Source organism: Mytilus galloprovincialis, chromosome 12, assembly GCF_965363235.1.
Source record: "Mytilus galloprovincialis chromosome 12, xbMytGall1.hap1.1, whole genome shotgun sequence".
Taxonomy (NCBI): Eukaryota; Metazoa; Mollusca; class Bivalvia; order Mytilida; family Mytilidae; genus Mytilus; species Mytilus galloprovincialis.
This window is the reverse complement of record NC_134849.1, coordinates 13,748,314-13,764,638: the sequence shown is the minus strand read 5'-3', so window position 1 is coordinate 13,764,638 and position 16,325 is coordinate 13,748,314. Positions and strand designations below refer to the sequence as shown.

The following is a 16,325-nucleotide window of genomic DNA, read 5'->3' as shown; positions in this document are numbered from 1 at the left end:
ATATGTTGGAAATTTGCCAGACATGACTATGATGTCATTTTCTATTTTTATTTGCCAATAACTTTATGTAAATAACTTCATTGGAAATTTGCCAATATAAAATGTTGCTGATGAAGCTTTTTTTCCTTATCTTTTCTAAAATGTTTTTAGATAATGTATGTTGGACATTTGCCAGACATGACTATGATGTCATTTTCTATTTTTATTTGCCAATAACTTTATGTAAATAACTTCATTGGAAATTTGCCAATATAAAATGTTGCTGATGAAGTTTTTTTTATTGTTTTATACAATAAACAATGTATATTCACTTTTACTACCAACCAATCTTTACCATTCAGTGATAACAAGCACTTTATTTTACATTTTAATATTTTATGATGTATTTAAACGAGTAGTTATTGTTGCAAACTCCATTAGAAATTTGAATTGATATCAGTTTTGGAAAAAGGGAAACGGGGATGTGAAAAAAAAGGGGGGGGGTTAAATTTTTCTCATTTCAGATTTCATAATTAAAAAGAAAATTTCTTCAAACATTTTTTTGAGAGGATTAATATTCAACAGCATAGTGAATTGCTCAAAGGCAAAAAAAAACTTCAAAAAAGTTCATTAGACCACATTCATTCTGTGTCAGAAACCTATGCTGTGTCAACTATTTAATTTTAGATTTAAAAAGTTTGAAGAAGAAATCTTTAATTGAATTGTAAAATCTTGACATAAATTTGTTTTGTGTAAAAAAAAACCATGTAATGTCAAAAATTTGATCACAATCCAAATTCAGAGCTGTATCACGCTTGAATGTTTTGTCCATACTTGCCCCAACTGTTCAGGGTTTGACCTCTGTGGTCGTATAAAGCTGCGCCCTGCGGAGCACCTGGTTTACAAATATTATCAAATTTTATTCAGTACCAGCATTTTTTTTTCTTCCAAGTTATTAAATTAACAAAAATACTTTTTCTTGTATGACATGTTCATTTCCGTATAACCAACATTAATTTTGGTTGTGAGATTAAATTTTGATAAACAATACTGTATTAGGTATGATTCAAAAATCTGATCTACCAAACACCTACTTCTTGCTTGCAAATACTTTGAATTTTTCAATGTGTTCATCTTCACACATTCATCTAGTGCTACTAAACCAAGTAGCTGCCTAATTATTCAGCAGTCTGATAAGTTAAATACAAGTGCTTTTTTTTTTATCTTTGCTTTAGTTTTAGGAGTGGGAGTATGCTGAACTCACTGCATGGAATGCATACTTGTTTTTGTTTACTTTGTGATATGTTTGGTTAGAATACATGTATTATACTTTTAGAAGTGCTTTTAATGCATAATACTGTTTAATTTGTTTATATATGAGATTTATTTAGTTCATCTTTATTGTTTATCTTTAACTTGTTTTGTTTCACAGTATGATGAACTTATTTAACAGGCTATACCCAAGTTACTATAAATAAGAGGCAGTAGGGACTATTTATTTTCAGGCTACATTCATAATACTATTCACACTCAATATTTAACCACTTTTTGCCATAAAGAAGGTAACAGACCTATGCTAATATTATTAGTTACATAGTGTGCTAGTGACCTAATACGGTATATATGGGGTCAGTAAATTCCATATGCACGGTTTCCACGAGGAGGCTTTTAACCAATCATATTCTTAGAAATGTATAGGAGGTAAGATAAATGATTTTATCACCTCTATTGGTGCTATGTATGTATACATTCCTGGTTTTCAAATATTTAGGAGTGTTCTTAATGATGGTTAATTTACCCATAAGCCATAATATGAAAAATTTCAGTATTGTATTTTTATTTGTGAATATGTGTAACTATGAATGAGGCTGGGTAAATAGTAATTATCCTGTAACCAACCAAGCAAGGGCTGTATAGCCAGTCGAGGTCGTTAAAAACTTCCATTTGTTGTATTATCCTGTCATTTGTTACAATGTATAGTTATATTCACCATGTTATTTCAAAACATTCTCAAAATAGATTTGTCCGCTTTGTCTAATTTGGTAAGATTCATTTCCCTTTTAATAATTTTAATAATAAGATTAACACCTTTTCATTTTTTAGCCATAATTTCTGATTTTTATTTACAGTTGATAATGATATTGAAATTATCAACTTGGTAAAGTGGTAAAATTTACAGTTTAAATACAGCTTGGCCTGGCTAAGTATGGTATACTGTAGGTGTGTATCAATTTTGTATTTTAAATAAAAAAATTTTGGTGATTTCACCTAATTTTTGTCAATTTTAATGTGATTTTGATGAACAAAATTTTAAAGATTGACATTCCAATTCCTTATGTATCTTTCAATGGGCTTCTTGAAAAATAGTTCTCACTATTAGTGCAATAACTCTTAAGTATGCAAGATATTATCTTATATACTCAAATGTATGCTTAAATCTGTCTTTGTTTGAAAAATTCAATGGCAAATTTGTCTTGGTTTATAATGATTGGTTTTGATAACCTCCAAAACATGTTCAATTTTATTAAAAAAAGGTACTTGATTTTTTTTAAAAGGGCATTTGGTATGATATATATCAGTAGGAATCGCTTATTGATAATGATTTCAATACAGCAATTGTGATGCGTCAAATTACCTGATGAGCTTTGAAAGAAACTGTTTTTTTTTCTGTCACACCAAATGTTTCTGAGTATGGAAATTAAGCTAACTAATTTTTTCGGATCAAATGTGTATTAACTTGAAATTATAAATATGATAAAGAATTCTACAAACCAGTATTACATAAAATATTTTTTTCTTATGGAATAGGTTGATGCTTCTTTTTATTGTTTTACTTATGAAAATTGAAATGAATGTGCAATAATCTTTTATGAATAAATGTGATATAATAAATACTTTTTATGCCCCACCTACGATAGTAGAGGGGCATTATGTTTTCTGGTCTGTGCTTCTGTCCCTCTGTCTGCCATATTATGCCCCACATACGATAGTAGAGGGGCATTATGTTTTCTGGTCTGTGCTTCCGTCCTTTCGTCTGTCTGTGCTTTTGTCCGTCCGTGCGTCCGTTCGCTTCAGGTTAAAGTTTTTGGTCAAGGTAGTTTTTGATGAAGTTGAGGTCCAATCAACTTGAAACTTAGTACACATGTTCCTCATGATATGATCTTTCTAGTTTTAATTCCAAATTAAAGTTTTTACCCCAATTTCACGGTCCACTGAACATAGAAAATGATAGTGCGAGTGGGGCATCCGTGTACTATGAACACATTCTTGTTTATTATTTTTATTAGCCAGATTGCTCAAAGTTTACTTTAGTAAGGTGATGTTTGTTAAAATTATTTTGATACGCTTTCCTTTACAGATTGTTGAGACCTAAATCAATCACCATTGTGTCTACCTTCTTTCATACTTCATTTTTTTAAGCAAACAATTCACCAAAGATTCCATGCTTTCATGATCAATTTTCTAAAGCAACTTACAAAAGGAAGGATTCCTTAGGTAGTCCTCACCAGACGTTTGCATTTCATTTAGACAAAACATGTAATGTCAAAGATATGGCCAATAATATGTTTAGAAAAGATCTCTTTAAAAGAATTGCTACAGCCTTCAGAATGATAACATTATTCAAATTTGTTGAATTTGAATTTTGAGATGCAGATCTTACTTCAAACTGCCATAAAACATATTTTAGTCTAAGAGACATGAATCTTTCAAATTGTTAGTTGTTTTACATTTTTTACAACAGCACTTTCTTTATGTGCCTTTCCCAAGTCACAACCCTGTTGTTCAGTGGTTGTTCTTGGTTCATGTCTGTCATGTAATTTTTTTTTGCCCCATTTATTGGCATTATGTATTCTGGTCTGTTTGTTCGTCTGTCCGTCTGTTCCTTTGTTCGTCTGTCCTGCTTCAGGTTAACGTTTTTGGTCGAGGTAGTTTTTGATGAAGTTTAATCAACTTGAAACTTAGTACACATGTTCCATATGATATGATCTTTCTAATTTTAATGCCAAATACCCCATTTTCACGGTCCACTGAACAAAGAAAATGATAGTGCAGATGGGGCATCCGTGTACTAGGGACACATTCTTGTTTGTAAATCATAAATTAAGTCGTTACTTTTCTCAAATGAATTGTTTCCTAATTTTCTTGTTAGATCCTTCAATGACTGAGTACTATATGATTTTTTCTTATAATTGATAAATGTATCGTTGTGTATAATTGCATACATCCACTTCATTTGAAATTTGGATTATAGTTGTCTCATTTATGATCATACCACATCTTCATATTTTAAATATTTTGGTCACGAGCATCACTGAAGAGACATGTATTGTCGAAATGCGCATCTGGTGCAGGAAAATTGGTACCGTTAATGTTATTACTACCACTGGGTCGATGCCTCTGCTGGTGGACTGTTAGTCCCCAAGGGTATCACCAGTTCAGTAGCCAGTACTTCGGTACTGGCATGAAAATACGGATTTTTTTGTGTTATTAAAATTTGCTGTTACAAAAAGTGAGAAATTATTATAAATTAAGGAATGTATCTCCCTCATGCAAAGCTCTGAGTCCTTTCACGGATTTGGCATTACTTTTGGACCTTTTGAATTGTAGCTCTTCATCTTTTATATAAGCTTTGGATTTCAAATATTTTGGCCACGAGCATCACTGAAGAGAAATGTATGTCGAAATGCGCATCTGTGGCAGGAAAATTAGTACCTTTAATGTTATTAATATTGTGATTAAAAATTGAAACCTTTTTCAAAACACGTTCAAAATGATTTTTGATTTAACCTTCTAAGCATAAAGGTATAAACACATTATAGTATATTGCTCTTCACAACACATTGTTGATAAATAACAACACTTGACCAAAATATGGAACATACTTGTTGTTTTATAAATCTAATGGGAACATATGGCTTTAAGATGAAATACATGATCAAATGGTACACAGCAAGTAAGTGACTTCATTATCAAACAGATGCTTCCACAGACCATGTTTATGTGAGAGTTTTTGATATTATACTAATAATGTTTTGCACTGAAACTCTACTTAATGACGAGTACATAATACATAGATGTGGCTAAATTGGTCATTTATAAAATTTGGTATCGGCCAAACTGCAACACAAAAAGTTGGAATTACAGTACAGTGTTTAACATTGAAATTTCAAATAGGATATACTTGATATTTTTCTGAAAATTTCTTAATACAATGCATACACATATGATGACTGTCTATGAAGCAAGCAGTTCTTTTGTCCCAATAACATTTCAAAAGCGTATTGCGAACACAAAACAAAATTTTGAATCTCATTGGAAACACGAATAAATGTTTTGTCAAAATCATGTCAACTGATCTGATAAACACTCAATAATCAAAAGTCATATCTATTTTAAGAAAATCAGTTATAATGCAACTGCTGCTTTAGATGAAGAACTTCGGTGTTGACTACACATTTATACAATATTCAAATAGAGAATGGAAATTTGGAATGTGTCAAAGAGACAACAACCTGACCAAAGAAAAGATCACCATTGGGTCTTGAAATATTAGATTTCATTTGGAACAAAGATGCAAGAATATGTATATCCTGGCAAATATAAAATGGTTAAAACATGTATTGTAAAAGAGAAGGTGACTTCCAGATTTCATAACAAAGATAAAACAAATTGAGACAGGGTCCATGTATTTGGGTAAATCGTTTGGAATGTTTGATTATTTGTTCTTTGAGTGGCACAAATGAGTCCTCTGGCATACACCATTTTAACAAAGGTATCTAGGATAATCGAGTTTTATCAATAGATATAGGAAGATGTGGTATAAGTGCCCATGAGACAACTCTCCATCCAAGTCATAATTTATAAAAGTAAATTTATTATTAGTCAAGGTACGGTCTTTAACACGGAGCCTTGGCTCACACCGAACAGTAAGCTATAAAGGGCCCCAAGTATACAAAATTAATAAAAAGAACTGAATGCGTAAGCAGTTTACTAATGAAATTATTATTACTACATTTCTATATCAAAGGAACGATAATTGCGTGTTGAGAAAAAGTAAAGATTAGACAAAATTAAAAACATCAGCGATCAGAAATTATAAGTTGATAATGTTTTGTTCGTTGTATTCGTAAATCTTGCAATGTTTTTTTTATCCGTAAGATTAGCGTTACAGGGGGGAACCAGATTCTTCATTTGTGAGACGTCGAAGGATGTTTCTCAAACTTTGGTTTAATCCTGCGCCTTTAGTCTTGTCGTGTGGTCCCTTTGTTGCAAGAGAATTTGATGTTTTTCTATCAAATGCAAGAAATGCTTTCTGGGTTATCTGTTTTCTAGTAGAGATTTGACTTTGAGTATCAACTGGTCCTTGACCTTCTGGAGAGCTACTGGAACTTGGATTGGTAGGTGTACCAGGTTGCATTTCGCATTGTCCACCAAAATCCTCGTTGTCCCAATCTGTTTCCCTTATGAAGAAAAGTCGGCATGGGACGTCACGTGCTGCATTTTGAACTGCTTCCCTTAGGTGTCCTGGAAGATAGTAATTCGCATAAATGTAGCTGTTAACTATAACCGATTTTTTTGGCGCGGATCCTTTATTTCGCGTTAAGTCCTTTCATGCTCATTTCGCGGGGATTTAATTTAGCGATGTTCAAATTCACTTTATGTAGTATTATAAGGAAAGATCAAAGTTTAACAATTTTGTTTAACAAAGAGAGCCTCGATGTAGTGGTAAGTGCATCGGACTACTTACTCAAAGGTTCCTTGTTAGATCCCCGTTCCGGGGAGGAAATTTCAGGGACTGAATTTTCCGCTCTCCCTTGACACCATTTTCGAGTATAGTCTTGAGGAAACGATAGTCCGTCGGAAGGGGACGATACATGGCTGACTCGTCTTAAGAGAAAGCCAGATCTCTTGCACGTTAAAGACACCCTTGTAGATTTCGAAAAAGAGCAGCACTCGCACCCGAAAATTGGAAAGTGATTAATATAAGTTCTAATAACTTGTTTTCCAATCCACTATATAAATAAATATATTGAAACTAACAATTTTGCGACGATTTTTATTTACCAATTTTTTTTTTTTTTTTATTTATTTAATTAAAATAAGTTGGCTTACAGTATTTATAAAGGGTATGTAATACTATGATATTCGTATACTTAGTTTAACATAGAGTTAAAACCAAAACAGTAACAACAAATTACTGTGTATTCCTTACTATTCGTTGTATACCAATTGTTGTGGGTTTCGTAGATACAGTTGAACTACGCATTTCAAAATTAAATGAAATGAAAATTTTCTATATGTTTGTATGCAAACTTTGGCAAAACCACGATATCAAATATCCACGAAAAAACTGTCATTCCCCAATCCACGAAAGTTGGTACCACGAATATTAGGCTACAACTGAATGTGAAGGTTAAATAAGAACTAACCTCTTATATTTCATTTTAACAAACAGATCTTTGTTTTTACCATCTTCTTTATTACTTTTTGAAGTATATTAACCCGTAGAGGGTGTTAATTTAGTGACAATATGTCTTTGATTCCATCACTTGTTTTTTTTTTTTTAGTTTTTATTCATTTTTTCTGTATTTTCTAAGAATCATAATACAAAGCGTTTATGACGGGAGGTTTGTCTAACCCGTAAACACACAATTATTTCAAATTCAAAAAAATGTCCTATACCAAGTCAGGAATATGGCAGTTGATATCAAAGAGTACGTTTCAATGTATGTTGGCGTTTGTTTTTGTTCATTTCAGTGGAACTGTTTAGTTTATAACTCGGATTTGTTTTCTCTCAATCGATTTATGACTTTTGGACACCGAGTTATACTACTGTTCAGTTCAAATATGAAATTACGGTTTGCTTAGATTTCCATGTAAAAAACCTTGGCTAATGTATCCTTTCAGACTTCTGAGAATTTAATCATATCTTTTCTGTTTATTTAAAAAAAAAATCATTTGACTTATGTGCATTATTCAATATGCTGTACCCATATTTTGACTGTTTTACCTATTATGTCTGTTTTGTTCATGCATCGTTGTAAATATAATGGAAATTGATGCGACTGTCATACAAGTGAGAGGTTTAGCTCTATAAAACCAGGTGTAATGAGAATGCTTGTAACAAGTCAGAAATATGACAGTTGTTGTCCATTCATTTGATGTGTTTTAACATTTGATTTTGTCATTGATACTTTCCGTTTGAATTTTCCTGGGAGTTTAGTATTTTTGTGATTTACTTTTTGCTGTAAATTTGTTTTTCTACTAATTATACATTAACTTAGATTCCTTAAAATATATAAAAATCATGATACTCATTGATCATTGTTGATATTTGCCTACCTCTTTGCCAAGACTGCTACATGTACCTGTATGAAAGGTGGGGTTCGTACGTGTTGCTTATTCTTTAGTTGTCTATGTTGTGTCATGTGTACTATTGTTTGTCTGTTCGTCTTTTTCATTTTTAGCCATGGTCTTGACAGTTTTTGTTTCGATATATGAGTTTGACTGTCCCTCTGGTATCTTTCGTCCCTCTTTTCTTTGACAACGTATACCTGCTATGATCTAATTAATTTTGGTCAATCGTATAAGCGTAAATCATGTGGTGAATTGTCTCACATCTTTATCCCGATGCCTTTATAGAATTCTATAAATAAACTCATTATAGATGCCAGGATGGAAAAATTTGTATTTTAGTCAGACGTGAATTTAGTCTACAAAAGACTCATCCGTCACGATCGAATCAAAAAGAGTAAAAAGGCTCTTTAAAAAGCCTTTTTACTTTTTAAAGTACGAAGTATAAAAGATTGTATTTTGTCAATATAACGATACGTACCTGGAGTATACTGTGGACCTACTGTCTTCGAGAAAACGTTCCAGGAAAATGCAACTGTCTCACCTACGGCACTCAAAGACGTGGCAATTTCTCTCAATAAGTTTAAAACTTGATCAGCATCATCAAGATCTGTTAAAAAAACGAATACTAAATGTAATTGTCAGTTATGTCATTGGTAATATGTGTAGTGAAATTGTCTGTCTTGATATTCATATGTTCTCACCAAAATAAATAACCATTGGAAAACGGAGATGTGACAGATATCAAAGGGAAATACTAGTATTCAAAATCATAAATCGAAAGAATTCTGAAAATACCATGGCAGAAATTTAAATAAGACTTATTTTAAATAAAAGAAATCCGGTACATTGTAAAACATTTCTCAAACACTAGTAGTCCATTTTCATATAATCGATTTTTGACACCGGAATTTATATTTTTTGAGATAGAATACCTACCTTTACTGTGGTAGGACATCCTGGTACTAAGTCAACATGGTCATGCTAAAGAGCAACGTAAATAAGTAATTTCAATTTTCAGGGAAAGTCAACTGTTTCAATTCTCTATATACAGGACGAAATCAATAAATACCCACCCCCCCCCACCCCCCCCCCCCCCCCCCACCCCCACACACACACACAGACACAAATTGCACCAATCATATATTTGAGTTAACTTCTTTTGGTGGGTCGTTATTGACGGAGTACCAGGATGTGCTACCACAAAGTCGGTAACCTGTTAAATAATTATTGAATCCGGAGTCAAAAGTCGGTAATATGAAAAATTCGTATGGATTTTGCGGAACCCAGTGTCCCGCCTTCTTTATCAATCTAATAAATATTTAAAGAACTTTAACTGCAGACTGTATGTTATATTAACTGGAAAAAACTAAGTTCATATATAATTAGTTATCAAAGGTACCAGGATTATAATTTAGTACGCCAGACGCGCGTTTCGTCTACATAAGACTCATCAGTGACGCTCATATATAAGTGATATACAGAAAACAGGAAATATATTTTTACAAAATTCCTTTTTGATACTTGCTTTTGAACATAAACTGTCCAAGTTCGGTAGAAATCCAGGATAGTTTAAGAAAGTTATTACAATTTCAAAAAATTTAACCACAGAGTCAATGTAATGTAAACTGCCAGAAAAACTAAGTCAATTTATAAGTAAAATACGGATAAACATGATTTTCTTTTTACAACACTTCTTTCTGGATACTATCTCATGATCATAATTAAGATTCTGTCAAAGTTTGGCAGAAATCAAGGATACTTTAAGAAAGTTATTAAAATTTCAAAACATTAGCCACAGGGTGAATATTTGTGGACGACGCCGCAGACGACGGAATGTAGAATCGGTATGTCTCGCTTTTTCGGCAAAAGCCGAAGGCTCGACAAAAATGATATAATAGATAACAACTGTACATACTGAGAGAACTGCCATCAATTCTATTCCGTAATGCGTTGAAGAAATTTTCCTCACAATCATCAACTTTATCGAACACTTCTTTTTGAACCTCCTGCTCATTTGGATTGTCATAGTTTATTGACTTTAAACCTGAATGGAAATTAAGTCAATCATTAACTATGAAAATTCATTCATCAATTGTATATATTGATTGAAATTAACTCAAATTACTCGACGCTTTTACATGGAGCATATAGATCTAAATTTTTACCTTGAAAATTATTCTTTATTCAATTTAGTTGACTGCTAATTTATAAATATTAATTACCACTTTATATTGCATACTCGATACAAAAAAAAAATTAAATAAGTTTGAGCCAAGACTCCGTTTTGAAGGCCGTTCATTAACCTATAATGGTTTACTTTTATAAATTGTTATTTGGATGGAGAGTTGTCTCATTGGCACTCACACCACATCTTCCAATACCTATTGATCTACTGAATTGAAAAAAAATGTTTTTTTTCATCAATGGTGAATATCTTAGGGTTGGGAGGGCCCGTGTTTTCAGTTTTGTAGTTTTCTGTATTGGGGGTGGGAGGCGGCGTTATTTTTTTGTCAATTATTCTCTATTTAGGATATAACTTTTAGTATATTGACAATATGTATACTGATGAAGACTGTATGTTGAGCATACGCATATAGCTTTTCATTGTTTCTGTCGTTGGGTTGCTGTCTTATTGAGTTGTTTAACATAGCCCTTTCTTGCATACAACATGTATTATTGGTAAATACCCACGGTGCCCTTCAAATTACTCATCTGATATGTTTAGATCTTACTTACCAGTAAAACATGTAGCGGATGCCACCAGTTGTTCTGTAAAAAAAACATTTTGATGCGATTAGGAATATGTCAATATGTTTGTGTATATAAATGTATTAATTTTCATTGTTATACAACAATAAATAATCTCGTAATAAATATCAGGATTAAGAATTCGAACGTCATAAACGTGTTTCGCTACAAAAGCCGCTAAAATTAAAAAAGTAACAACGGCCAAATAAAGTGAAAAATGAAAGAGCATTGAGGACCTAAAATTCCTATAAGGTTTTCTAATATACAGCTACGGTAAATTATATTTACTATTCCTTGGGTATATTAATGACCCTTTCAGTGACAATTCCTGTCTACATGGAAGGACTGACTACATAGGCATTTGCTTGTGACACCTTTGTAGAGAAGATCTCCATCGATACCAGGATTGATGTTTTTTTTTATTTATCAACAATCATGACAATGTTGAAAGTAAAATAGAAAAAAATATCGAACTCCAAGGAAAATTTAAAATGGCAAACTTAAAATCTCAAACTCGTCATACAAATGAAAACCAACTGTCATATTTCTGACTGTTATGCCAGTAGCAAAGGGTTCAATTACATTGACAACAATATTTCAGCAACAGCAAAAATACAAAAAAAAAACAACGATAAACTTGTCAGAAATTAGGGTACAGTAGTCCATATGGCGTTATAATCTTAATCACAATAAAACAAATAACTATTTCAATAAAGAAAAAGAAAATGGCATAAAGGCACTCTATAGATAAAGTACATCAGAAAAAATAAAAGAAAAGAATACAAATATTTACCATTATGATAGCACTATTACACAGTAGCGGGATGTATAAACACCGAGTGACGCCTAGAGAATATAACCAAAAATTGAAAAAAAAACATTAAAGGTGCAAAATATACAAAGTAAAAAAGAAAAAGAACGCAGAGACTATAACACGACATTAGGATGATTACAAAGTCAGTACCTAGAATCTATACTTCAAAACCATCTGATATTTTGTGAAGTTGATACGGAATATTTACCAACAAGGTTTTGATATCTTCCGATAACCTTTAAAAAAAAGAAGACGAGACAGTCTTTTACATAACCCTGATACATAAAGTAATCAGTTTGCTATAAAATGTAAATTTTCTTTCGTTTTATCTTACCGTCGTGAGGTAACATAGACATCAGTTTATAGAATTCTTTTAGGAGCTCTCTTTCATCTGCCATTACTTTATCGCACATTGCATTTTCTTTACTCCAGTCAACTAGAATAGAATACAATTTTGTACATTGTACAAACATTCTAATTTAATCACCATGTTAATAAATAACTACATGAAATCAAAACTTCATTTCAGTTAAATGTGCGTTGTTCTAAATCTGTGTGTTTGTAAATTCCTTATTAGCTAGAGGTAAAGGAGAGTGTTAAATCATTAACCCCATCACATTTTTTGCGCCTTTTCCGAGTTAGGAATTCCTAGGCTTTGTTATACTTGTGTGAGTTTTTATAACATTATTTTTTGTATGTTGTGGAGGTTGGCGTTGCATGCATTGCGCTGAACTAGTATGCATTATTGTTTGGTGCCAGTTAAAGCACGTCTCTAGGTGCCAGATTTTCTCGTTTCATTGATAGCCCATGGGTTGCATTGATATGCTTTCTACTATTTCGTCGGAATGTTGTCCATTTGACACTTTCCCCGTTTCAATTCACTTTTTTTATTTTCACCTCCTTCCTAAAACATTTTATTCAACAAAGCCAACATATATGTTAAACCCAATTCCCACTCTGTGCATTACTGAAAGTTAAACATTACATACCACGTCGTAACTTAGAGAAAAGGCCTCCAATGGCGTTCAATTCTTTCTTCATTTCCTGTATATATGCCGCTTTATCTTCTTTAGATATCTGGTTTATAATTGCCTTCATTTCGTTTTCATTAGCCGATGCAAGTCCATGTATGGCTGATGCCGTCTGGAAACCATCCCATTCACCAACGTTCAGTCTAGTCTGAGAGGGAAAAAACAATATCAATAAACAAAAGTGAAAAAAGATTGGGAAAACAAATTTAAAAGGAGATTAAAAAAAATTATAATTGAAAGGAAACGTGTTGGAAAATCACGTGACCACCAATGCTTTACTTTTCACAAGGAAATAATCGTATTACATGTTTTTTTTTATATTGTTAAAATTTTAACCATTAAACTTCCTAAAAGCCATTCGTGACAACAAGAAACATAAAGTTACAATTCATTATGAAAAACACAACACAGAAAAGATATTGTTTAAATAACATATACAATGCTGTAAACTTTTATTCGATAACATATTAATGATTTCAAAAACTTTTGATAAAAAAAGACAGAATAATAATTAGGTAATAAGAAGTTCATTTTGTGGTAATAATAATGAGAAAATTAATAAGCAATTCCATATGTCCTATAGATTAACCTTCTACGCATAATTATGTTTTTATGGTATCTTGTATGGGGTAGAACATTTTGCTATCATCAAAAGTAAAGACTAAAATTTGAGCAGTACACAGTCACCAAGTTGTATCATATCTATCTTAATTACTATTCACAGTATAATATAATTTTATATATTCACACTACAGTTTTAACAACATATCTTTACTTATTAACGTTATTGTTTTATTCGAACGTCACTGATGAGTCTTTTGTAGACGAAACGCGCGTCTGGCACACATATTAAATTTCAATCCTAGTATCTATGATAAGTGTATTTACATGTATGCAACAATACGGTTTATTCATGTTATACTTTTGTAAAGAAGTGATCGCAAAAACGACATGCTTCTGAATAATCAAACACAATACTGAAATATTAAGTATAACGAAATATGCGGCACTAATTAGTTTTCTCGAAAAGTTAGGATAAAAATTTAAAACAACACCTTTTTGGATCTTAGGGGTTCGAATGGCATTTCTTATTTACCTCCATTGGGAGCGCTCAAAGTCGAATATTTGAAAGCCGATGACATATAAAATAGCCGATGACATATGAAATAGCAAACAGTTAACGAGCAATATGACCAAATATGTAGGACAATTTTAGCTAAATCCATTTAATATCAACTCTGCCTGAGGGAGTGGAAACTTTAGTTTTCTAAAATGTTTCTACATTTATAGACGAAGAATGTTGAAATTGTTTGCTATAAATCGTTTCAGTACTGAAATGTTGACCGCTGAGCTCAGCCTGAGGATACTCGGGAACTGATAGTTCAGCAGCAGCAGTAAAAAAACAACACTTTTAAATGGCATGCGTCCACCGTAGCGCTTTCATATGTCTTCACCTGGAAACGACTATATGAAAGCAAATGGGGATAAAAAACGAAGCAATTGAAGATAGTTATCAAAAGTACCAGGATTACAATTTTATACGCCAGATGCGCGTTTCGTCTACATAAGACTCAGCAGTGACGCTCAGATCCAAATAGTTAAAAAGCCAAACAAATACAAAGTTGAAGAGCATTGAGGACCCAAAATTCCAAAAAGTTGTGCCAAATACGGCTAAGGTAATCTACTCCTGGGGTAAGAAAATCCTTAGTTTTTCTAAAAATTCAACTATATGATCAAACGCTAATAAGAGTTGACCTTTATGTGATTTTTTTCAATAAGTTCCACGGAAACGTATTCTACCAAAGTTAGATTTCCGGTTGTGCATCAAGTACGCTTGTAAACAAAAATTGGGAAAGCAAAACCTATAAATAAACTCATCAGAGATACTAGGATTGGAATTTGTAATTGCGCCAGACGCGTGTTTCGTCTACAAATGATTCATCAGTGAAGCTCGAATTAAAAAAAAAGTTAAGACGGCCAAATTAAGTATGGAGTTGAAAGCACAGGGGAGTTTTGTCAAATACAGCTATTTAAGGTAATCTATTCTGGAGGTAGACAAGCCTTTATATTTTAAAAATGTAACGTTTTGTAAACTGTTAATCTATAAATATGATCATATCAATGATAATTCATGTCCACACAGAAATGCACAATACTGGTTTGGTGATACCCTCAGGGGGAAACACATCAGTTTCGATATCCGTTAAGAGCTATAAGTAAGTGACTGTACCAAGACAGTAATATGACAGTTGTTATCTATTCATGTGATGTGTTTGAGCTGCCGATTTTGCCATTTGTTTACGAACTGACCGTTTCGAATTTTCCTCCGAGTTCGGTATTTTTGTTATTTTACTTTTTAAAGAGACATTGTAGAATAATAATCAAATCCATTTCAGGTCAACGTTGCCTTAACCTGTATACATAAAATGTGAAGCACTAAATTTAGAAATAAAACATTGCATGGAATTGTCAATTGGTTCAATCCAATTGTGCAAATAAATAATCATAAGCACAAAGGGTATGTAAATAGTTATCAAATGTACCAGGATTATAGTTTAGTACACCAGACGCGCGTTTCGTCTTCATAAGACTCATCAGTGACACTCATATCAAAATATTTATAAAGCTAAACAAGTACAAAATTGAAGAGCATTGAGGATCCAAAATTCCAAAAAGTTGTGCCAAATACGGCTAAGGTAATCTATGCCTGGTATAAGAAAATCCTTAGTTTTTCGAAAAATTCAAAGTTTTGTAACAGGAAATTTATTAAAATGACCACATTATTGATATTCATAATAAACTCATCAGAAACAGGATTGAAATTTTGTATTTGCGCCAGACGCGCGTTTTGTCTACAAGAGACTCATCAGTGACGCTCGATTCAAAAATAGTAAAGTTACCTTTAAAGATGTTTCTCTCTCAAAGATGCTAGACTTTACCACTGCTATTCCGACAACGATAAGAAACAAAGATTTCATCTTTGTCGCTTGTGCTTCAATGACAAAAATGTCTCCCTGATGGTAGTACAAGTTTTATATATACTGTATCATTTGTTGTAACTAGGGAAACCACTATAGAAAATCGCTGTTCAAAAACTAATTTTGTTAGATTTGAGACGTGGGAGATTAAAGCTTAAGTTTGTTAAATAGATGAATATTTTGAATTGAATTTTAAGTTAAATGTTAATTTCATACTGTCTGGTTTCTTTAAATGAAAATGGGTAACTTTCACAGATTGATAATTAGAAAAAAACTTTGAAACGAATATGATCCATTTATGTATGTGTATATTAATTTCATAATTATTTTCAATTGCAAAGAGACATCTGAGCTTGTAAAAAAGTAGTAAACAATGTTCATTGAGGCTATTTTGAGACATATCAAATGTATTTTATG

General features: G+C 32.2%; 1 protein-coding gene across 1 annotated transcript; it reads right to left on the bottom strand.

Annotated features, from left to right (window-relative positions):
* Positions 1–5,951: 5,951 nt before the first annotated feature.
* On the bottom strand, positions 5,952–15,969 carry LOC143053917 (uncharacterized). Its single transcript, XM_076226718.1, has 7 exons — positions 15,831–15,969; positions 12,889–13,078; positions 12,234–12,335; positions 11,074–11,106; positions 10,253–10,381; positions 8,816–8,944; positions 5,952–6,504 (listed from the first exon to the last, which is right to left on the bottom strand). The coding sequence occupies exons 1-7, from the start codon at positions 15,906–15,908 to the stop codon at positions 6,146–6,148; spliced, it is 1,020 nt and encodes a 339-aa protein (XP_076082833.1). The 5' UTR covers positions 15,909–15,969; the 3' UTR covers positions 5,952–6,145.
* Positions 15,970–16,325: the final 356 nt, after the last annotated feature.